Source organism: Prionailurus viverrinus, chromosome B1 (genome assembly GCF_022837055.1).
Source record: "Prionailurus viverrinus isolate Anna chromosome B1, UM_Priviv_1.0, whole genome shotgun sequence".
NCBI lineage: Eukaryota > Metazoa > Chordata > Mammalia > Carnivora > Felidae > Prionailurus > Prionailurus viverrinus.
Window position 1 is genome coordinate 165596882 of NC_062564.1, and position 25757 is coordinate 165622638.

Sequence of the window (25757 nt, forward strand, 5' to 3'; positions counted from 1 at the left end):
CCCAGCCTCCTCACATGATGAGAACATTCCCTTCTCTGTAGCTCTCTCGGCTGTAGCCTTCTGGCTTCCCTTTGCTGTTTCCTCCTCTGGAGGTAAAGCCCTCCATGCAAATACCCTGCTGGTCTCTCCTTTTGCCACCAACCTCTTGGTCATTCCCCCTGATGGATTCAGCTGGTTCACCGTCTTCTCTCCAGACTTGCAACGTCTGCATTCGTATACACAACTAACTTGATACATCTGCGATGAGTTATCCAATTGCCTTGGGCTGGTTAAAGGGAGTAGTTAATTGTGGCAGGAGTAGAAAATAAGGGAGGCTTCATGAAAGATATGACCTGTGATCGGGACCTTAAAAAAGTTAATAGCATTTCAACAGGTGCTCTTTTAGGCAGAGAGAACAACTCAAGCCCAGGCGTGGGGATATGAAAAGGTGTATTTACTTTCTTAAGCACTTGGAAATAAACGGTAGGAAGGGAAGGGGGAACCCAGATTGGATCTTACATGATTATATTTACTTGAGATTAGGGAATGGCTTTAAAGAGAGTCCAGTGTAGAGAGCATAAGAGAAGGAACAGCCTTGATTATAAAAGGAAGAAGAAGTATTTTGAAAAGTTGCGGGAGTGGTATGATACTGTGAATTGCCAGGCTGAGATGTTGGGCTGGCTGGAGAAAGGGAAGAGGAGTAATTAAAGCAGTTGAAGAAAGTTCATGAGAAGACTAGGGATGTAGAGAGAAGAGACAGTAGAAGAAAAACTGGAAGGATTTGCAGAGCAGACTGGTTATGAGGAGACAGGGAGCAGGGCAGAGAAACCACGCAAGACGTGTGCTGCATGACAGGACAGCGGAGGCCCTGCCTGGTGGTGCAAGATTTCAAGGTGGAGGGAAACAGCTCAGACCAGATATGAATCAAATTAGTTGGCCTTTCATTACACTAATGTGTAAAGAGTAAGAGAACTTGTCTCTTTTATGATGGTGAAAATGACTGAAATTATCTAAGCTTAACATGTTTCGCAAACTATTTTATAGACTCCTCCAACTCTGGGAGATGTTAAGGTTTAAGGGACATAGAGTGAGGTCTATGATCAAATAAGGCTGGGAAGGCCAGCGTTCTGTATGATTCACAGAGCCTGTTCGTGTAGAAAGGGCTCTGAAGAACGCACATAAGAAACCAGTTTGATATTGTGTAATACAGTCTTCCCCAAATATATTCGTTCGTTCATTCATTCATTCATTCATTCATTCAACAAGCCTGTGGTAAGCACGTCTTAAGATAGTACGTTCTGTTTTGTTTTTGGTTTAAATACATGTATTTTTATGTTTTATTTAACTAAAGTGTAGGTGACACACAGTGTTACATTAGTTTCAGGGGTACAGTGTAGTGATTTGACAACTCTGTATGTTATGCTCTGCTCACTACAGGTATAGCTATCATCTGTCACCATATGACACTATTACCATTGACTATGTCCCCTGTGCTGTACCTTTCATCCCCGTGACTTATTCGTTCCATACCTGGAAGCCTGTACCTCCCACTCCCCTTCACCCATTTTGCCCATTTTCCCACCCCTGTCCTATCTGACAACCACTAGTTTGTTCTCTGTATTTATGGATCTGTTTCTCTTTTTTTTTTTTTTTTAATTTTTTACATGTTTTATTTATTTTTGAGAGAGAGACCTGACAGAGAAAGAGAGAGACACAGAATCTGAAGCAGACTCAGATGTGGGGTTTGAACCCACAAACTGTGAGATCATGACCTGAGCCAAAGTCAGATGCTTAACCGACTGAGCCACCCGGTGCCCTATCTTCTCCTGTGTAAAAACATGATCTCAGAAAGGATCTGATCATTCCTTTTTTTCTGTAAGTCAGATAGCATTCATCACATATTTAATGAGTACCTACTATGTGAAGGAATTGTCTTAGATGCTGAGGGTCCAGTAGTGAATACACAGACTAGGTTCCTGCTTGTATGGAACTTATAATCAGTGGGGAGAGCACACAATTTTAAAAAATCAAGAAAAGAATGTCATGTGGTGATGTTTTATTTATTTTTTCACTCAGTCGTTCATTTGAGCACAGTCGACATGGTAAGAATCATTTAAGTCATTAAAATAGAGACCCGAGAGTGACTGGTTATCTACTTTAGATTGAGTGGTCAAGGGAAGGCCTTTCTGCAAAAAGTGACATACAGGCTGAAATTGGAGTTATAAGACGTCGTTGACTAGGGAGAGAGTAACAGAGAACAGGTGGAATGATTTTCTAGGTAGAGGGAACATCATGTGCAAAGACCCCACCACACCACGATTTTGCTGTGTTTGAGGAACAGGAACAAGGCTCGTGTGGTTGAATAATAGTGGGTCAGGGGGAAGTGGTACCAGTGCAGTTGGACAAGTAGGTGATAAGCTAGGTTAAAGAGATGGGTTTTTCGTTTAAGGGTGGGGAAGCCATTGGAGCGTTTTAAGTAGGACTGAGGACATGAACTGATTTACGTCTTTATTTTTTAATTTAATTTTTTATTATTTTTTAAAAGTTCGTGTGGATTGGTAAATGGAGAAAGGATTATAAGAAGATATGGAAGGAAGTAGGAGGATATTGCAGCACCCTTGACAAGGGGTGGTGGTGGCTGTATCGGTTATTGCCACAGTAACGCCATGTAACAAACATCCCATACACTCAGTGGCATACAGGAATACGGTTTTATTTTTGCTCATGAGGTGATTTGGATAGCTGGGTAGTTCTGATGTGGGTCAGGCTCAGCCGATCTGTGATCAGCTGAGTCACCTAGGCAACTCTGCAGTGTGACCTTGGTTCTCTGATGTGTTTGGAAGGGCCAGCTGACTGTCGGCTGTCTGGGATAGCCTCAGCAGAGATGGCTGGAACAACCCTGCTCTCCCCTGTGTTCATATTATGTCCCTCTAGTAGGCTCGCCTGGGCTTATTCTCAGGCTGGCCCTGTCATAATCTCATAGTGGTTGCAAAGAAACGGAAGGGAGTAGAAACAAGCAAGCAGATTTTTATGCTTTAGCTTGTGCCAAGTTTGCTACTGTCCCACTGGTCAAGGCAACTTCCACGGGTACACCCACAGTTAGTCTGGGAGGACAGTGCCAAAGGGCAGGGATACAGAGGGGTGTGAAAAGGTACAGAGAGGTATGAAAAATAGGGGCCATTAGTACAATAGATTGAGCCAATGAGAGAAGGATAAAGACTTGAATATTCAGATTTAGGATATTTTGGAGGTACAGTCCAAAGAACATTGTTCTGGATTAATTTTGACGTATGAGACAGGGGAATGAATCAAAGATAACTCTTAGATTTTTGACTGAGCATCTGGGGAGATGGTGAAGCCATTTTCTTAGATAGTAAAGACTATCTTACTATATTACTATTTTAGGTGGTAAAGACTAGGTAAAGAGTAAGTTTTAGGGGAGTATCTCGAGTTCTGTTTTAGTTATGTTATGTTTGAGATACCCGTTAGATATTCAAATAAGGACGTCAGGTTTGCAGTTGGCTAAGTAAGTCTGAGGTCCCTAGGGATAGGCTTGAAGATGTAGATTCTGGAGTTAGCAACGTGTAGACCATCTTTCAGGTATGCAGCTGGATGAGGCCACCTCTGTTGAGAACATATGGAGGGAGAAGGAAAGCAAGCTCTGGTATATACCAGTGTCTAGAAGTAAAATGGAAAAATAGAAGCCAGCAAAGGATACTGAGAAGGTACAGCCTCTAAGATTGAGGAAAAAAGTCCAGGAAACTTTGGCGTTACAGAGAACCAAGAGAAACTAAGCATTTCAAGGAGAGAATGGTCAGCTGTGTTGCACACTGCTGGGAGGTAAGATAAGAAGTGAGACGTGACCACTGGGTGTGGTAGCAAGGAGGTCCTTGGTGATCTTGACAAATGCAGTCTTAGTGGAATGATGGAGACAGAAGCCCAACTACAGTGGTTTGAGGTAAGTGCACGATGTGAGAGCAATCCTAATACCATCTTTCAAGAACTGCTGTAAAGGGACTTAGAAGTGATGTGGTGGTTGGAGGTAAATGTGGGTCTTGGGAATGGCTTATGTTTGGGAACATAAATGATGCCACAGGGCCGAAGGGGGTGATCCACAGAGGGGATCAGGTTCACTGCAGAGATGGGTAACTGCAGCCCAGAAATGTTGAAGATGGCAAGAGAGGATACGATTAAGAATTATAATAAACTTTAGTCCATGTGTTAAGCTTCTTCAGGGGTATTTGGATTCTGTATTTTATTTCTGATGTGGAATGGAAAGGTATATCTACTATTGGAAAAGTTTCAACTATCAGCCAGGGTAGGGAAGTATGAGTTTTGTTGTTACCCCGGGCGGATCAAATACTTCTGTGTTAGACTCACTCAGCTACCATTGTAGAGGAGAGACCTCTTTGGAATTATTCTGTCTCTGTAGGTGGTGCTCAGTGTTTCTTATAATGATGGTGAAGCTGATCAATTCACTTCCTTAGATTTTGAGATGGGTAGCAAGTTAAGCAGGTCCTGGGCAGAGCTAAGAAGGGAATGTGACTTAATGTGTCACTTCCTCGTCCAGGTTCTTCTACCAGTATGACTTGATGTTCTGATCAATATAAAGAACCATTTACACCCAGCAATATAGGTCTTACCATTTTTGCATAAACCAGCAGACTTTAGGGCGATTGGCTAATGCAGTTGATCATAGACAAGGCATGCATCCTGGAATCTAGCTGAATGATAGAAATTTTGCTTTTTATGCTTTTTAAGCCAGTGTAGTTTCAACTTTAAAGTGTAATGTAAAGCAAATGTACTAAATAAATGGCAATTTGAAATGAATTTTGTGTAAGTGCAAGACTACGTTTGGTGGTATTTAAGCAACTATTTTCAGCAGCAACAGAGTATGTGCTCTGTGTGTAGAGGGTGAGGATGGTGGTGTGAAAAAGAGCTCTGCCCTGTCTTAGAGTGCTTTAACAGCTTTGGAAGACTTTTGTTCAGTTGCTTGAAATCTGCTTTGCTATTTCACTCATTTGAAATATTAGTATCAACTTGTGAAATTCATATTGTGAACTGCAAACCACATCTGTTGCCTCTCTGCCTTTTAGAGCTTTCTGACTTGGCAGAAATACTGAAAAGGACACCTGCCAGGGTCTTAATAATTCTTATATATAGCAATCTGAGGAATGTTAGCGTTCACAGAAATATCCTGGAATCAAGAAGGAGCGCTTAAATCAGATACAGTTGGAATCTCAAAATGTAAATGAGCCCAGTGTGAAGCTATGTCTTTGGGACTGTTGGTATTTTCTGTTATCGTGAGTCATTCAGGACGGTACATCTGAAAATACTTGGCCTATCAGCAAGATATATATTAATCTTAAAAACATTTTACAACAAATATATTGTTTCTCTTCTATTCTATTCTTGACATAATACTTGGATTCCTATCAGATAATAGAGAATAGATTTTAAACTGAACTTCATTCAACTTTTGCTAAAAATGAGCCGAAGATAATACTTAACAGATACGGACCAAGGGTCATATTACTTATTTACCTGTTTCTATACTTTATTTTTATTTCTTGGGTTAACAAGGAAATAACCTTGTTAGCTCACCCCACAAAGAAATGCTTTTACAAGGATTTATTTACTAGGCTATTGTCAAGTGTTAATATTAGAAATGGTCAGGTGAGGAATGTTTTTATAATTTCTGTCCAAACTTCTATTGAAGATATGTCATATCTTTCATTATCCTTTATGATGCCATAAACTAGTGTCTTTTCGGAATTGAATGACAGGAAAAGTTTTTCTTTTAGTAGATTGGTGTATCTCTTATAAAAAATTACTCTTCCACGAGGCATTATGTTATTCTTTGCACCCTGGATTTTGAAAAGCTCCTAATTTAATGCACAATTGCATAAATGTCTCAGGGTTCTGGTTACCAGTGGTAGAAGTGTAGCATATGTGCATTTGACTTAGGAGAATTCAACTTTCTGTGAGCCAACAAAGGAAAGAGAGAAAAGTAGCAATTTGAAGAAGGCAGATGATTCTATTCTCTTCAGTGAGCATTGCAAGATGTGTGCACTAATGGTTCTCTCCTCTGTCTCAGTTTGCAAAGGTTTTTCCATGAGTAATTTGTGGTGCTGAAGGTGATTTCAGTAATTAGAGATAAGTACTTTTTCACCCAACCTGTCCCCTTTTTCACACAAACTGTCACACACAAACCAGCTAATTTATCCAATGCTAAACTCCAAGCCCCCAAATCTATTTTTCTTTGTGCTAGATTGTTTGCAAAAAGGCCTCTATAACTCCCCTTCTCGTGTGTACTCCATCTTGTGTAGTCACCTGTAACACTGACTCTGGACTTGGCCATGTGACTTGCTTTGGCTGATGAGACAATAGCAAAGGCAAAGCATTCAGAGACGTGAAATGTGTTGTGTACCGGGGCTTGCTTTCTCTTACTGCTCATGGAATCCTGAGAACCGTACGAATAACCCACGTTGTCTCATCGAAAAGCCACATGAATGGGAAGTGAGGTGCCCTGGCTGATAGCCTGTAAGTGCCAGAAATGTGCCATCCTAGGTGCCATCCTAGGCACGTGGGTTAGAACTGCCCACCCAACCTACAGAATCATGAGAAATAATACATTTTTATTGTTTTGGTGCTACTAATTATGGAGTTGGGGTTTTGGGCTGTTGTTGTTTTTCTATAAAAAAGCAACTGATACAACTTCCAGGGCTGGTAGACCTTTCTACTGATGCTGTAGGACATCTCCAGAGACAGTGGGTCAGTCTCCAGGGTGGCTATGTCTTCCGTGGAATAGTCAAGGCCAATTTTGACAATATTCAGTTATTGCCATATGTGCTTATGTGAGAATCAACACCTACATAAGCTTTGCTTCTACTCTGGTTTTTTCCTGCCTTTTTTTTTTTTTTTTTTTTTTTTTAATTTTTTAATGTTTATTTATTTTTGAGAGAGAGAGAGAGAAAGAGCAGGGGAGGGGCAGAGAGAGAGGGAGACACAGAATCCGAAACAGGCTCCAGGCTCTGAGCTGTTAGCACAGAGCCCGATGTAGGGCTTGAACTCTTGAACTGTGAGATCATGACCTGAGCTGAAGTGGGACGCTTAACCCACTGAGCCACCCAGGCACCCCTTTTCCTGCTTTTTTGTTTCTGATTTCTCCTTTTACTTTTAATTCTTATCTGTATATCATTTGCATGTTGTACATGTGTTTCTTCTTAAATTTCTTTTGTTAAGAATAAAATTCACCACATAAACCAGTTTTAAAGAGTACAACACAGCGGTTTTTAGTATATTTACAATGTTGTGCAACCATCACCGCAAATTCCAGAAGATTTCTGTCACTCTTAAAAGAAACTCCATATACCCAGTTGTCCCCTCATCCCATCCAAACAGTTCTCTACTTTGTGTCTGTATGGATTTGCCTATTCTGCACATTTTAGGTATATGGAATTAACACTACATGTGGCCTTTTGTATCTGGCTTCTTTTACTTAGTATAAAGTTTTCGAAGTTCATCCACAGTGTAGCGTGTACCAGTACCTCATTCCCTTTTATGGTGGAATAACATTCCATTGTATGGATATATGTATCCATTCATCAGTTGGTGGACATCTTGGTTATTTTCACTTTTTGGCTATAATGAGTAATACCACTGTAAGCATTCATGTGTGAGTTTTTGTGTGACTATGTGTTTTCAGGTGTCTTGGGTATATACTTAGGAGTGGAAGGAAATGCTGGGTCATATGTCAACTTTTGAGTACCTGCCAAACTATTCTTCACAGTGGCTATACCATTTTATTTTATTTCATTTTAATTTTTTTTTAACATTTACTCATTTTTGAAAGAGAGAGAGAGAGACAGAGTGCGAATGGGGGGAGGGGCAGAGAGAGAGGGAGACACAGAATCTGAAGCAGATTCCAGGCTCCAAGCTGAGAGCACAGAGCCCGAGGGGGGGCTTGAACTCACAGACCGCAAGATCATGACCCCAGCCGAAGTCGGCCGCCCAACCTACGGAGCCACCCATGCGCCCCTGGCTATGCCATTTTACATTCTCACCAGCAATATATGAAGGTTATGATTTCTCCACATTCTTGCCAATACTTATTTTCCCTTTACAAAAAAAAAAAAATTCTAGCCATTCTAGTATGTGTGAAGTGGTATCTCATGTGGTTTTGATTTACATTTTCCTAATGACTAATGATATTAAGCGTCTTTTCATGTGTTTATCGGCCATTTGTACATCTTCTTTGGAGAAATGTCTATTTAAGTTCTTTCCCATTTTTAAATTGGATTATTTTTTGTTGTTCAGTTGTAAATGTTCTTTATGTATTCTGGATATTAGACCCTTACAAATATATCATTTGCAAATATTTTCTCCCATTCTGTGGGTTATCGGTTCACTTCTTTCATAGTGTCCTTTAACATACAAAGGTTTTTAAGTTGATGGAGTCCAACTTATCTGTTTTCTTTTGTTGTTTATGCTCTTGATGCCATATGTAAGAAACCATTCTCTAATCTAAGGTCATGAAAATTTACAGCTATGTTTCCTTCTAAGGGTTTTGTAATTTTAGTTCTTACATTAGGTCTTTGATCCATTTTGAGATCATTTTTTGTGTATGGTGTGAAGTAGGGGTCCAAAATCATTCATATCCAATTGTCCCAGCACCATTTGTTGAAAGGCTATTCTTTCCTCATTGAATGGTCTTGGCACCATTATCAAAAATCAACTGAGCATAGACATATGGGTTTATTCCTGGACTCTCAATTCTGTATTCTTGGTCTATACGTCCACCCTTATGCAGCATCATGTCAGACTTTCTGTAATATTGTAGTAAGTTTTGAAATTGGGAGTGTGAGTCCTCCAATTTTGTTCTTTTTTTTTTTTTTTCAAGATTGATTTGGCTATTTATCATTACTGTATGAATTTTGGGATCAGCTTGTCCATTTCTACAGGAAAAAGTCAGTTGGGATTTTGATAGAGATTGTGTTGAATCTGTAGATCCATTTGGAAAAGATTGACATTTTAGCAATGCTAAATCTTTCAATCCATGAACATGGATATCTTTCTATCTGTTTAGGTCTTTAATTTCTTTCAACAATGTTTTGCAGTTTTCAATGCACAAATCTTACACTTTCTTGGGTAAATTTTGTTCATGTATTTTTTTATTGTAATATGTTTCAGTTTCTCTTTGGATGTATACAAAGTACAATTATATATTGATAAAAATAATTTAAAAATTTTTAATGTTTATTTATTTATTTTGAGAGAGAGAGAGAGAGAGAGAGCAAGCAGAGGAGGGGCAAAGAGAGGGAGAGAGAGAATCCCAAGCGGGGTCTGCACTGTCAGCATGAAGCCTGAGGCAGGGCTTGAACTTATGAACTGTGAGATCATAACCTGAGCTGAAATCAGGAGCCATATGTTTAACCAACTGAGATACCTAGGCACCCCCCAAAAATGTTTTTAATGTAATTCTTCAGGTATTTAATGTAGCCTTACTTTTATTCCATAAGTCTGGGAGTAAGGATATTAGATTTCTAGTCTCAAATGTATTATTATTGTTATTTTGGTTACATTCTCTTTGCTTTATTTATTCATTTCTAAAATGGTACCTACCAAGGGACCATATGCTCCTTCACATTTTAATTCCTTAGTGATTAATAGAGACACTCTGGAAATTAAAATAATAAGGCTGATAGCAAATACTTACATGCACTTGTGTACCAGGTACTGTTCTGTGTGTTTTATGTTTATTAACTGATTTAGTAAAATTAAATACTGAGTGGGGCATAGTTTTAAAAGTTAAAGGATTGTGCGATTGTGTGTGTATGTGAAATCTTACCTTTTGAGTGACATTTTGGAGAAAAAACATAATTTTCTTTTCTTTTATTATTTTATTCATTTATTAAAAAATTTTTTAATGTTTATTTATTTTTGAGAGAGAGACAGAGCGTGAGCAGGGGAGGGGCAGAGAGAGAGGGAGACACAGAATCCGAAGCAGGTTCCAGGCTGTCAGCACAGAGCCCAATGTGGGGCTTGAACCCACAAACCATGAGATCATGACCTGAGCTGAAGTCGGGCACATAACCAACTGAGCCATCCAGGCACCCCCCCAAAAAACATAATGTTAACCTATAGTTCTCAAAAAATAGCTACAGTGAACAGTTAATTTTTTAAAAGTAAGATATTGATAATAGTATTAATGAACAAAGAGAGGGTGGTAATATTTGTCAAGTCAGTTGTTTTGGGCTTTAATTTTTCCATCTCTCAACCGAGAGGTTTGGAGCCAGTGATCTCTAATTGCTAGAGTGCCCAGCCCTCATTTTCTGTAATCACATTACCCGGATTCGATACATTCCCCTGTCCTCTGTGTGGTGGTTGGGAAGAAGCATGTTGCAGGGGAAGGTTCTTCAAGGCATCAGATCGAAAACCCACTGGAATGTATGTGTCATGAAGGCAGAGCCTGTGTTTTCCGTTGCACTGTTGTATCTCTGTCACAGTGCCTGGTATCGAGTAGATTATAAATAAACGACTGAAAAATGAAAGAATGAGTAAACACAAGGCTGGAACTGAAGAATTTTGGTGTCTTAATTCTTTTTAATAGTGAAAATAGCATTCTCTCTTTTCAGAGTATGTGTGTGGATTTGGGTGGGTGTGGGAAAGGGGATGGATTATTGAAGTCACGTACACTTAATAGAAGCTGTTTTTACTGTTCGTCCTCAAATTCACCTTGCATTTTGTGAATGAGCCATTGGTCTGTGATGTGCCCTTGCCCCGCCATCTTCCATGCGTGACAACTACCTCAGCCTTTTAGCCCAACTCAGACATCATCTTCTGATTACTTTTCCATCTTCCGTCTCCAGGCAGAGTTGAAGCTTTATCCATATACGGTATAGGATTTATCACATGGTAATGAAATTGTTAGCTTCTGTGATATCTGCCCCTTCTCCTAGACTGAGAGCACCTTACTGGCTGCGTCTTATGCTTTATGCTGTGTCCCAGAGCCTGATAGCATATCTAGCACTTAGCAGATTCCCAGTTAACAGTTCTTGAATGCGTAAATGTGTATCAGCTCAGAACAAAGGTAGGGAACAACCAACTGACCAACTGTTTCCTGAGTGTTTTCTATGTGTAGGAAATTTTATGTGCATTTTCTGATTTATGCCTCATGATACTCCTTTAAGGTTGCTATTATTGTCTTTATTTTACAGATAAAGAAGTAGTCTCAGGGAGTTAAGCACCGTGCATAACATTAAACAGCTAATAAATGGCAAAGCTACAGTTTAGAGCCAGGCCAGTCAGACTGTAGGTTCAGGTTCCTTCTATTAAATCATGCTGCTTAACCAGGAGTTCCAATGTTAAGTAATTGGTGAAATAAGATCGTGGAGGTTGACATAGGGAAAGAAATCTTTAGGTTAATGTTGAAAGAACCGTTATTTATGTCTTTTGCAGCTCCGTCAGGAGACAGATTACAGTTTTCGTAGTTTAATGTATCAAAAGGTATGGGCGTGCTTTCTAAATGGTTGAATTTTCTGTTTTTCAGACAGTAATATGGGGAACAAGTGGGTTTCTAGAATGTGAAGCTACTAGAATTTTAGGGTTACAGATTACGTTACAGATATCAGCTTCAGTGTATTAATCTTACAGACGACGTTGCAGGGCCCTCAGTGTGTGAGGTTGATCACAGTTCCGTTTTTGGTTAGGGCAGAGAAACTTCCTCTATGCTATGAGGTTCACTCGTGTATTTTAACGGGATTCAGGATAGGGATGGACAAAGACCTGTCACATGAAAAGAGACAAGAGCAGGGGAGCTTGCTGGAAACACTGTCACTTCACACATGACAGATGGATGAGACTCTGGCCTGGGCCTCCATGGTGTGTGAGCTCTAAGCTGTCAGCCCCTGCAGAAAAAAAAAAAAAACCTCTTGCACTGGGACAGAATTAATCCTCACGAGCATCTCAGAGCAAAAAAGGATCCTGTTGGTTGTATGATGATTTGTGATTCTAAGACCCTGCTGATTTAAAATGCAGATGAATGTACTTTTGATATAAGAGGTTTTTCTTTCAAGTCTATCCAGTGACAGTAAGGGCGACTAAAAACAGTGAAGGTCTGAAGTAGATCCTTTCATTGCCTTTGAGGTTTGGCTTCTGAAGTCAATACCATTAAGGCTTAAATTAAGTGAACTCATTAAGTCCTCTAATACATGTTGAATATGATACAATACGTGGTTGCTAGATCTTGCCAAATATTGTATTTTCTTGTGCTTGATTTGTGTAAGAGTATTCAGAGGGGAAAAAAAACTTGGAAATAGGTTTTTGAGAAATTTCTGTTAAACAGAATGATACATATGTATATATAGCACTTGTATGTACATACTTACACCTGCATGTTAGCTAATTGTGTTGTGGGCCATCTAAATGTCTGTATTGCTTATTGAAGAAAACTGGATTTGCAGAGTTTCATATAGCACTGGAAAAAAAATCAGGCATTGATTTTTTTTTTTTTTTATATGGGTTTGATCTCCCAAGTAATGGAATTTCCAGGCTCACTGAAATATACGATCATCTGTTGACAAAACATGATATTGAGATGAATTGCTAAGTATCACTCCTAAAGAAGTATCTAGCTTGAAAAACGTTGTGTGGTTAGGGGATGTTTATGAGTGAGAAACATTTCTTTGTTCTGGAGAATGTGATGGACAGTGTAGGATCATAGTGAAGTGAAATTCCTATAAAATACTAAATTTCAGTTTAAACCTCAGACAAATACTGGAGGTTCTCTGAAACCATTCCTCAATTCTCTAACACTTAGCGTGGCCTGGATTCCGACATCATTCACTCTTTTCTTTCCAAAGGTTTGTACCATGTGTACTGAATAAATATTTTTTTTCCCCATGGAAATGCTCTTTAATTTCGAATACAAATAGAAAAATAATTCTAGTTAAACTTTATTTTAATCTTTAAGCCATATATTTGGAATGCATCTGGTCTGTGAAGTGAAGAATATGTGTAATTAAAAGAGTCATTCCTTATTCATCCATTAAAAAGGATGAGATCCTGCCATTTGAATTAACATGGATGAGCCTAGACGGTATTATACTAAGTGAAATAAGTCAGGCTGAGAAAGACAAATACCCTATGATTTCACTCATAAGTGGAGCCTAAAACAAAACAAAACAAAACAAAACACCCCCCAAAAACCAATGTGGTAACCTGGCTGGCTCAGTTGGTGGAACATATGACTCTTGATCTCAGGTTTGTGAGTTCGAGCCCCACACTGGATATTGAAATTAGTTTAAAAAAATAAAGCAAAATTCCTAAAAAATCATGGAAAGAGCCTAAATGTCCATCTGTTGACGAATGGATAAAGAAATTGTGGTTTATATACACAATGGAATCCTACGTGGCAATTAGAAAGAATGAAATATGGCCCTTTGTAGCAACATGGATGGAACTGGAGAGTGTTATGCTAAGTGAAATAAGTCATACAGAGAAAGACAGATACCATATGTTTTCACTCTTATGTGGATCCTGAGACACTTAACAGAAGACCGTGGGGGAGGAGAAGAAAAAAAAAAAGTTGGAGAGAGCCAAAGCATAAGAGACTCTTAAAAACTGAGAACAAACTGAGGGTTGATGGGGGTTGGGAGGGAGGGGAGGTGGTGATGGGCATTGAGGAGGGCACCTGTTGGGATGAGCACTGGGTGTTGTATGGAAACCAATTTGACAATAAATTTCATATTAAAAAAATAAAAAAATAAAAAGCAGTGATAAATGTAAAAAAAAAAGCAAAATCCCTAAAAAAAAAAAAAAAATTGAATAAACAAGCAAAAAAACAAATCAGACTTGTAAATACAGAGAACAATCTGATGGTTGCCAGAGGGGAGAGAAGTAGGGGGTTGGGCATACTGGGTGAAAGGGGGTGGGAGATACAGGCTTCTACTTATGGAGTGAATTAGTCACAGGAATAAAAGGCTCAGTGTAAGGAATATAATCAGTGATATTGTCATAGTGATGTATGATGACAGATGGTAGCTATACTTATGGTGAATTTAGCATAATGTAGAAACTTGTCAAATCACTATGTTGTATATGTTGTATACCTGAAACTAATGTAACATTGTGTTCCAATTATACCCAGAAAGAAAGTCATTCTTCCATAACTAAGGCTATTTTCTGGTCTAACTTCTTTTTTACACTAATGAAATACTGAAAATTAAAACTCATGGTGGAGAGCCACTATAAAACTTGAAAATGACATATTGAACACATGCCATTTTTAACTTTTATTTTCTGTTTACAATTCTGATTAAAATCAAACAACTTAAAAAAAATTTTTTAAAGTAATCTCTACACCCAATATGGGGCTTGAACCTACAATCCCAAGATCGAGTCACCATGCTTTACTGACCGAGCAAGCCAGGTGCCCTTAATGTCAAGCAACTTTTAAGAAAGAATTTTCATATGCTTTATATGTGGAAGTCATTATAAATTTTGTTTTAATTTTTTTTTAGTGTTTATTTTTTAGAAAGAGAGAGACAGAGCATGAGTGTGGGAGGGGCAGAGAGAGAGGGAGACACAGAATCCGAAGCAGGCTCCAGGCTCTGAGCCGTCAGCCCAGAGCCCAACGCGGGGCTCGAACTCACGGACCGCGAGATCATGACCTGAGCCGAAGTCGGACGCTTAACCGACTGAGCCACCCAGGCGCCCCTATGTGGAAGTCATTATAAAGGCCAGAACATTAATACCAACTTTCATAAATATGTTGGTATATCTCTAAGCCATCTGTCAAATTCCATTCATATGTCATTTCTTCACTGAAGTAGTCCACAACACTTTGAAGAGAGGTAATTATTTCCTCTTTAGTGGTCACATACTAGCAGTTTCTAGAGGCTACTAGTGTTCCAAAACACTTTGCCCATACCACTTTTATAGCCTCTTAATAGATTATATTGTGGCTCTTTGTTTTTAAGTTACTTGTTCCCATGCCTCCCTAGAGCAAAGATCATATCCTGTTCATCTTTGTGATACATAGTTCCTCATACATTATGGCTATGTAATAAATGTCAGAGCACATTGTTACATGAATGTCTGAAGCTGTTCCTGTGGGCAAATTAGCTCATGAACTGAAAATGGTGAAAAGATGGATGAGTGCAGAAGAGGAAACACTGAAGGGAAGGAAAAAGGTTGGCAGAGATTAGAGATGAATGAAATGAAAAAGGGGTGGTCAAGAATGATATAGTACATTATATGTTTCAGTTACTATTGGTATGTAACAAACCACCTTAAATGTACAGACATTGGGTCCTCCTTAATCTCTCTCTGTTTTTGTTCTTGAAGCTTTTTTTGAAGAAACTTTCTCTGTAAAAAAAAAAAACAAAAAAACAAAAAAAAAACAACGAATGCAATGATGAATTGGATTCTTTATTCCTATTTTAAAACAATAAAAAAAGAATATGTGGGGCGCCTGGGTGGCGCAGTTGGTTAAGCGTCCGACTTCAGCCAGGTCACGATCTTGCGGTCCGTGAGTTTGAGCCCCGCGTCGGGCTCTGGGCTGATGGCTCAGAGCCTGGAGCCTGCTTCGGATTCTGTGTCTCCCTCTCTCTCTGCCCCTCCCCCGTTCATGCTCTGTCTCTCTCTGTCCCAAAAATAAATAAAAAAGTTGAGAAAAAAAAATTAAAAAAAAAAAAGAATATGTGGACCTAGATGAAGGCTTCATATTAAAAACAATTTAGAATACTGTAGCCTAGGAACACATATTGGTATTTGATTATTTTATATATAATTTCCAAATTACTTTTTAAAAAATTCTCATGTTTTCTCCTAGCAAAAGATGAGAAATCATTTACCCACTTGAGAAGCTTGTTATTCACGTCTTGTTTTCACTAGTTATTATTTTCCTCCGAAGGAGCAAGAAGCAGAAAGGGAAATACTTGCTGGACATCAGCACATCCCTCGTGGCAGGAGAGTTACTGCCAGGATATTATCACTTAAAGTGAATTTACTTACATTTCATAGTAAGTAGTGAAAGGGGGAAAAAAAAACCTGATTCAGACATTTTCCTGAAAAATAAAGTGAAAACATGTTTATTCTATCTCATATATAGCACCATTTAGATTATAATTGCTAACTCTTAAAGTATGAACCAAATATTAGTTGTTTCCTTGAGAGAAGTTTTCTGATGAAAATGCATGGCAAAAAAATTGACTGCCTTTACTCTATATTTGAATTTGTTAGCACAGTTCTAAAGAGGGTCCCCCCCCCTCCCCCGCAAAAGCATTAGAAAGCTTTTATCAGTTTCTACAAAGGTGTATCTGTTTGGTAGGATAAAGGTTAAACCACTACAACACAGAAACCATTATATGAAGTTTCTAAAATAAAACAGAAGTATATTTCTCTCTCATCAAGTAGGTTAGTGAGTCTAGGTTGGTGGGGCAGCTCTGTTCCATGAAGTCTTTCAGGGGCCATGGTGATACCTTGAATGCATAAGGAAAGTTGAGTCTGTTATGTATACTTCCCAGCTGGTAGTCACGTGGAAAATGCCCCAAATCCAGGGAAAGTAGCTTGTCTTTAAATTGAAGATGGTCCACATATCACTTCTTCACACATCCCTTTGGCTTTAACTTAGATGGCTGCGCCTAACTACAGGGAAGGTTGGGAAATATGTCTAGCTGATATGTCCAGGAAGAAGGATAGCATGATGGGGCAGGTCAGGGGGCAGGGAGGAAGCAAAAAACAGTCAGCCACAGTGTATCTTAGCATCTTAGTTGTAAATCGTGTTTTGATACTTCTGTTGGGTTATTTTATTGTTTTTACAAACTGCAAGGTCTTCATTTACCAGTGGCACTGAGTATGACTGAAGCAATTCTCCAACATTACTCTCATTCCTGACTTCCTGAAGACCCTCATCTCTTGAATGTTTCATATTATTGACTGTTGCATCGCCTCGTTCAGCAATAGGGAATGACCAGCAAAGAAGCAGAACCCAGTAATGTGGAAGGAATATTTGATTGAGGCCTATGCGATCAGTGATTAATGAATATTTTCATGTTCCAACAACTTTTGCTTCTCTCTAGAACCACTGAACTATGAATGTCCCTATGAATCTCCCGGATAGTAATTAAATTTGTCAGTGCTTAGAGGTATTGCATATAGTTGGTTGCTTTTCTCAAAACTTTTCTCCATTCATTTCTCTCTCTCTCTCTCTCTCTCTCTCTCTCTCTCTCTCTTTAACCAGTGGGGAGACCCCACCCTCAATCACAGCCAAAGACCGCAGGGGGTCCTGCAGTGTGACACCGAAACCTGTCTTAAAGAGTACATGTTAAATCAGTGCATATAGCTGTGTTCCATGGACAAACAGAAACAAGTGTCCTTAGTGCAGCCCTGCTCAGTCTATTTCTAGGTTCCCTTGCCCCCAGTTCAGTGCCTTAATCATCCACCATATGGCAGTGGGCTCGGGTAGGGCATACATGACCAGGAGAGATGAGGCAAGTCAACTGGCCTCTGCAACTTTTGCCCTTTGACCCAGGAAGTCTTCTCTTCTTCCTTTCCCTTCCTTTCCCTTCCCTTCCCTTCCCTTCCCTTCCCTTCCCTCCCCTCCCCTCCCCTCCCCTTCCCTTCCCTTCCCTTCCCTTCCCTTCCCTTCCCTTCCCTTCCCTTCCCTCCTCTCCCCTCCCCTCCCCTTCCCTTTCTCTTCCGATATTATTAGTGGTAAGTGATTATGGCTTTACTAGGTATCTTGATGGTTGGATTCCTCATTGGTCCAGCTTCAATAGGTCAGCAGGAAAGTACTCAAAACTTAGAGTACCATTAGTCTGGTACTCAGATTTGCAACACTGGACAGAGAATGTAGCTTCTTAGTGGTTTGGGTTTCTCATTTGTGAAACAGTGACAGTTTCCGTTACCTACTTCAGAATATTGGTGTTCAAAGACTAATGTGTTAAGTTTTCCAAACTTTATTTATTTATTTAAGTTTTATTTATTTTGAGATAGAGAACACAAGTGGGAGAGAGGCAGAGAGAGCATCCCAAGCAGGCTCTGCCCTGCCAGGGTGGAGCCTGATGTGTGGCTCGAACCCATGAACCGTGAGATCATTGAGTTACATTCTGTCTTCAGCTGGAAGTCTACGTGAGGAGAATTTTCCTTCATTTGTATCTCTGTGGAACTTTAGTAGTTTTCTTTGGCCAAGCTTTCCCATTAACCAACGAAGTATTGAAACAACAGAGAACTTTTAATTGTATGGTGTGGAATGGTGGAGGGAGCCCTTCACTTGGAGTCAGGATACTTCGTCTAGTCTTGGCTTGTGTGCCTTCGGGCAAGTCATTAAACTTTTCTGAACCTCAGCTTCTTAATTTGTAAAATGAGTGAGATAGATGATGACTAGCATTTCTTTCTTTCTTTCTTTCTTTCTTTCTTTCTTTCTTTCTATATGAAATGTCAAATTGGTTTCCATACAACACCCAGTGCTCATCCCAACAGGTGCCCTCCTCAATGCCCATCACCCACTTTCCCTTCCCTCCCACCCCAGCTAGCATTTATTTCAACTCAAATGGTATGTTTCTGTGTAAGGCTATTAATACCTCCCATAAACCATATAAATCTATAAAACATCTCCCTTATAAATCCTATAAAATGCATTTAACATATTTTCTACTGCCCCCCATGTTGAGACCTTTTGTGTCTAGAACTACAGGTGAGCCACACCCCATTCATCCTTCTGGGCCTTCCGAAAATGTACCTTCCAGTCGGTAACTATGTTATTACTCACTAGCCTGGGAACTATACGTTTGCATATGGCCTGTTTTCCAGGGCATCGCCTGCTTTTCCCTTACAATCCATTGTTTAAGTTGTCATTTTCTTTTCTTTTTTTCACGTTTATTTATTTATTTTGAGAGAGCGCACGCGCATGTAGGCTCATGACCGGGGGAAGGGCAGAGAGAGAGAGAGAATCTCAAGCAGGGTCCATGCTGTCAGTGCAGAACCCAACTGGGGGCTCAGTCTCACAAACTGTGAGGTCATGACCAGAGCCGAAATCAAGAGTTGGACACTTAACTGACTGAACCACCCAGGCACCCCTAAGTTGTCATTTTTACCCTGCATTGAAAATGTGTTGCACAACGACGAAGAGATGATTTCTGAGGAAGTGCTATTGACATGTCAACAGTTTCTAAGGGAAAAAAAACGAGAGTACTAAAATTTTACTTTAGAAGAAGGAGGACCAACTGAGATGCAAAAGGAGCAAGAGCTTTTTCTTTGACTTCTTAACTTAGAATAACTAATGGGTTAATTGGATCCATCACCCAGCTGTTTATTGAGAGGCTGCCATAAACACCAAGAGTGCTGTAGTTAGTGTAAGAGCCCAATCTCTTCCTTTAGGATAGTGACTCTCAAATCTACCTGCATGTTAAATCATGAAGCCCTGGGCCCTACCTCAGACCAATTGAATAAAAATATTTGGGTGTAGGGCCCGGACATTTAAAAACATCTTCCTATGCATTAAAAAAAAATGTTTATTATTTATTTTGAGGAGGGAGGAGGGGCAGAGAGAGAGGGAAAGAGAGAATCCCAGGCAGGTTCCATGCTGTCAGCGCAGAGCCTGACTCAGGGCTCGAGCCCACAAACCATGAGATCATGACCTGAGCCGAAATCAAGAGTTGGACGCTTAACCAAATGAGCCATCCAGGCACCCCCCCCCCCCAGGTGATTTTAATGCGTGCTTAAGGTTGAGAACTATTTCCTTAGGAGCTTGAAATCCAGGCGAAAGTTAAAAACTATACATTAATTGCTATAGAACACGGAAGTCTATGATGAGTGATATAGAGATCATGGGTGCATGAATTGGAAGGCATTTAATTAACTGGAGTCATCAGGGAGGCATTGAAGAGCTGAGTTTTGAGCCAGTGGAGTTTTAATACCAACTACTTTGACAGGGTGTGGACTATTTGAAGAGCAGTGGGAAGGACAGATTGGATGTTAGGTTGTAGCCAGGTTGTGATTGTCCGGTGTCCATATGGGGATTTTGACTTTATCCTGCAGGTGGTAGGAAGGCTTTTGAGGAGTCACTGAGGACTTCTGGTGGATAAAAAAGGCATGAGAACTTGGTGTCTTTGAAGATGGATCCGATGGCAGTGAGGGGTGTGTCATTTGAACAAAGTGAGACAAGAGCCCGTGGAAAGAAAGACCAGTTGGAAAGCTGCTATCATCATCCAGATTATAATGCTCTGAGCTAGGAAAAAGGCAGTGGAATTTAAAAAATAATGATAGTAAACATTTGTATGGAGTTTTCATAATCAGCAAGTTCTCACGTCTCATTAAAATTCACAATAACCTTGGTGTATTTTGTAAATATTTTGTAAATGAAGGAACTGGTATACAGAGGTTAAATTGTGGTAAAGTAACCTTACTGAAATGCGGGTCCTAACTGGATGACGACAGAGAAGTAATAGGGGGTTGCAGGGGCTCTTCTGGGGCATCATGTTGGATGTGGACGTAGTAGAATTCCTAGTGGCTAACTCAGTGTCAAGGCTCTGGCTGTGCTCTCAGGTACCTCCTTATGTTCTTCACATTGACTTCCGTTGCCTCTGTGGTTTGATGTGCAATGACTTTTTATAAATGTGTGGTGAAGGGAAGGGAATAAAAGGCTGTTGTCCATTCAACTTCCATCAAATAAGAATTTTAATGTATTTTCTGAGTATTTTTGGTTTTCAGATAGTTAAATTTTATTGAATTTTAGAAGGCTTAGTCTAGGTGTGGGGGATCCACGTACAGGGCTGACCTTATCCAGATGTAGGTTAGCTGTGACCAGGTAGATTTCCTTTTCTCTTGTGGTTGAGACAGGAGCCATAGGGAAGAGAATTATGGGTCCTGGTGTAAACATTGGAGAATATCCTCACGGCTGGGGTAACTAGGATGTTTAATCAGGATTACATCCTTATCAGAGCTGGAGATTGACTCCTATCCATCACTGTGGTAATTCATTTTGTTCGCAAATCCACCAGAGCTGTGTATGCATCTGTTTTGTACACCAGGATCCTGAGGCAACTTAAATACCAGCCTAAATCATCCATGCATGTGATGAAATGCACTTTTTCATCTGAGATATTTGTTTCTCTGCAATCAGATAGCAGAAGAATGTGCCAGAAACCTATGGGATGCTGGGGAGGCACAAAAGGAATGAATCATCATCATGGCAAATCTTGATTAGATTTTCTTATGAAATGCTGGGAGGAGGCGGGGGAAGAAGAGGAGGTTGAGCTTTTGTGCCCTGGGTAGTTTCAGTCCAGTTGCATAGACTAACGTTCACCGGCTACAGCCATGGTGAGGGTAAGTGCTATTTTGGTAATTTGGAATGAGACCATCTTTGGAAAATTAAGATGTCCCCTTTTATTTCAACTGTTTATCTTCTCATTTTAGAATCCTGGGATCTTCAATGGCAGGAGACAGAGTGATCAGAAGCCCGAGATGAATTTTAACACTATTCTAGAAGAGATTCTTATTAAAAGGTCACAGCAGAAAAAGAAGACATCGCCCTTAAACTACAAAGAGAGACTTTTTGTGCTAACGAAGTCCATGTTAACCTACTATGAGGGTCGAGCAGAGGTAGGAGACAATAAAAATTCATTCTGCTTTCTGCATTGATAATATTTTATAATATTATTTCCCCCCACCCCAAAATCGTATGGAATACATTTTAGGTTAGTGAAGTTTAAGTAATAATTTTTTATCATTTGGATCTGAATATAAAGTTTAGAATATGGTGAGAAAGTCTCTTCATTATGGTTTCGTGTATATGGATATACTTTTCATATCAGCCTACTGTATTAGTCCTTTCAAGAAAACATTTCTACAATGGTTTTATATATATATTTTTAAGTTTATTTATTTATTTTGAGACAGAGAGAGAATGCATGCAAGCACATGTGCAGGGGAAGGGCAGGGAGAGAGGAAGAGAGAGAATCCCAAGCAGGCTCTGTGCTGTCAGTGTGGAGCCTGATGCAGAGCTTGATCCCACATACTGTGAGATTGTGACCTAGAAATCAAGAGTCGGACGCTCAACCCACTCAAGCCACTCAGGCGCCCCACCACATTATTCCTTATGAAATCCATTAAATATATTGTATTCATGGATCCATCCTATAACCTACTGTATTGTGTATCAAAATCTGCTTTAGCTCGTATACACCGTGTCTTTGCCCCTTGCTTTATATGAATAGTTCTTCGTTATTAAGTGGAAATTATTTAAGACTCGTTAGTGATTTCGTGGATCCAGCATATTGCTGAAGTTGACCTAAAGCAGAACTGCTCAACTTTTTTTGTGTGTGATAAGCAGCTACTGCAAAGTGCCTTTTATGAGAGGAAGGAGAAGTGGCTTGCTAAAAACCTGGTCAGTGAGCATGTGGCATAGTGAGGTCTTATCAGTTGCTTTAGCCTCTGGGTTTACCACCAGATGAGGCATGTGAATGTATAGTTGCCTCTGGCCGACCATTTTTCCCCTGGCATCTTGGGAATGCGTTATCTAGTACTGCCAGTCCAGCCATGCTCCTCTAGTAGAAGCACTCTTGGATTCCAGGAAGTGGATGGAGACCGTATTGCCCTTGTTGACCACATCTGTTAACTAGTTGGTTACAGTAGTTTGCTGGTGATCTTGTTGTTTGGTTTTATTTTATTTAATTCTTCTTTTTCACCTAGAGTGCCTCTCTTAGATTGATTGATTTACTGTTTTTGGTTGTTTGTCTTGTGTGTTTTTGTTTGTTTGTTTGTTTACTCCCACTGATGTCTCTGTGTTTTTGTTCCCCTAATTCAGAGAGAACGGCATTGTTTCTTACTGGTTGTCTTTAACTCTGTTAATTTCTGTTGTGGCTTGTCATGGCGACTTGTGGAATTCTGCAGGTTCATGTAATATAGGACTAAAGTCCTTTATCCACCTTCTTAAATCCCTGAAATGCTCAAGACCCAAACTTGAAAAACTCTTCTAGTGGTAAAACTTGGCCTGAGATGAAGTTATTTTTAGTCTTTGTTTGTCCTAGTTAGTGTGATTTTTTTTTTTGCATATGTGTGTGCAGAAATATTAATGTTTTTATTTTTGTATGGTATACGTGCTATATTTCATTTATTAAATCTGAAAAATTTACAATTCCAAAGGGTTTCAAGTAAGACCAGAAATAAGAATTTTTATTTTATTTTATTTATTTTATTTTATTTTATTTTATTTTATTTTATTTTATTTTATTTTATTTTTATATTTAAAGCTTATTTATTTATCTTGAGACAAAGAAAGTATGCACACACGCCCAAGCACAAGTGGGAGAGGGGCAGAGAGAGAGGAAGGAAGAATCCCAAGCAGCCTCTGTGCTGTCAGAGCAGAGCCTGATGCAGGCTCAAACTCATGAACAGTGAGATCATGACCTGAGCTGAAATCAAGAATCAGTCACTTTAACTGAGCCACCCAGGTGCCCTGAAAAAAAAAAAAAAAAATATAAAGTCTACAATAGATTTTTAAAATATACCTTTTTTAAAAGTTTATTTATATTGAGAGAGAGAGTGAGCAGAGGAGGGGCAGAGAGAGAGGGAGAGAGAGAAATCTAAGCAGGCCCTGCACTCTCAGTGCAGAGCCTGACACGGGGCTGGAACCCATGAACTGTGAGATCATGACCTGAGCTGAAATCGAGAGTCCCACCGCTTAACCGACTGAGCCACCCAGGTGCCCCTAAAATAGATTTTAAGGGAAAACAACAAATTTTTGCTGTATAGTAATTACTTGTTATAATTTGAACGTAATGTAATAAGTCTACAAAAAGAACAGAAATAGAACTGTGAAAGTGGTAAAACATGGTAGTTTCTTAAACAAAAAAAAAGCCTCAGAGCCAGTATTATCTGCTTAGAAATATGGACTGATACAATTGAAACATGTTGCACTTATTAAGTCACTTTGAAGATGATAAATATACAAGGTTAAAAGTGCCCTAATTATTTTAGATTAAGTGGAGTAAAGAGAAGAGTGGAACCCTTTTTATTTCAGAACCTGGCCCATGTCTTGTCTGGGAGCAGCCTCAGCCACTATGAGAACCAGAAAGGACAGAATGAGGAAGTTGTCACAACACTTAAATACTCAGCTTTGGGCATTCAGCATCAGGGTCCACCTCCTTTCTGGCTGCTAACTAGTCCAGGGAGCCTAGTCCTGCTTTAACCTCCACTCTGATGAGCTGGGCATGTTAATCCCTCCTGGATTCTTTTTCTCAGGGACAGACGTTCACTAGCATATGTAGGACTTTCAGCTTGAAACATGGTTGCAGATTTGTTTGCCTCTCACAGTTAAAAATAAATCACTGTCCATATTAAAAATCTGGGAATTTTAAGAGAAGAATCTGAATTTTTGTAAAAATAAAAGTCTGACAATACTGGGCTGAGTTTCTGCATGACAACTCTCTGCCTGGTTTCTAGGTAAGCCCGAGAGTGCCCCACTTTTGTGTTTCTTCCCTGTTTCGGTTAATGTGCTCAGTTCTCTGTTTTCTATGGGTAAATATTCCAGTTTCCATCTCCCCAGTCCTAGAAGCACTGATCCAAAAATGTCTGTGACTTGGGTAACTCATAAGAATCAATAGGTATCAATATTATATGTTTAAATATATGTATATAATACCTATTGATTATATCGATATAATTATATTATAATATATAATATATATTATTATATAATAATTATATATTATATTGATTACATATATATATATATATATATATATATATATATATATAGTCAAAATCTAAGACTAGAGGTGAATTAGAAAAACCATAGGGACCATTCAGGGGTTAGGATAAATAGCCCTAGAGATATTTATTTTAGTGGTTCATAATTCTGTTTTTAAAAGAAAAACAGTGGGTAGGCTTTTGATTGACCTAGTCACTATGATTCCTAGAGTCTTCATGGCAGTTAAAGGCCATTAATGTTTTATTAAAATCCTCAGTTAATCATAATGTGACTCAGATGTCCATCTTCCCCTGGGTCTGTGAACCCCAGCTCCTCCAACATGAAGGCAACAAGCTTTTCTTCCTATTAAATGCAGTTTATTGTGCTTTTTGAAGTATGCTAAGAAATTCTGTTCTAGAATGATGAGAAATTTAGTCCTGCTGTTTCTTCCAAGTCTGATATTGGCAGAGTTGGGTTTCAGTTTCTGCTGTGGGCTATTCCTTGGTTTGTCCTCCCTTGTTCTCATTGCCCTCAGTTAGCTCGTGTTTCTGTGCATTCTAGTGAACTGAGAAGAGATCTTCTTGGCAATTTATATTCTTTGCTCTTATTCATTATGACATAAAACATAGGTCCTTGGGGTTCTCATAAGTGATCTTGTTCTCTGGTCACGGAACCACATGACACATGGGCTAGACCCCCTGACATGCCAGGGGAGCCTCCATGTGGAATTGAGATGGGATTCAAGGAAGAGCAGGGCTGGAGCTTAAACAGGAAAAAGGTCTCTGGTGAGAAAAGGAGAGGAGAGATCTCTAGATGTGGAGATTTGGAATGACAAGAAAAATTCAAGTAGTGTCTAAATCTACAGTTATCATTAGCTAAGACATCAGGAACTTGTTACAATTGGACCTTGGTACCAAGGTACTAATTTGGCTGGTTTGTTGTCTGTAATACTGTTCCAATATGGAAACTGGCAAATAGTTTATAAAGTCAAAGAGTAAGGTCACTGGTTGTGTCAGGGATCCCCAAGGCTGTCCCCAGGTTTGGTGATTCACTAGGAAAACACACAGTACTTGGCATATAGTTG

At 39.4% G+C, this 25757-nt stretch overlaps 1 protein-coding gene across 3 annotated transcripts in view; it reads left to right on the forward strand.

Moving 5' to 3' along the window:
- Positions 1–25757, forward strand: part of TEC (tec protein tyrosine kinase) — a 125453-nt gene that overhangs the window by 14595 nt on the left and 85101 nt on the right. For 2 of the 3 annotated variants that reach the window (XM_047856560.1, XM_047856561.1), the window contains exon 2: positions 21400–21585. In XM_047856560.1, coding sequence (XP_047712516.1) covers positions 21448–21585 — 138 coding nt within the window. In that variant the 5' untranslated portion in view covers positions 21400–21447. Of the gene's footprint in view, positions 1–21399; positions 21586–25757 lie in introns of those variants that run through there. The other variant, XM_047856562.1, reaches the window with a different exon arrangement.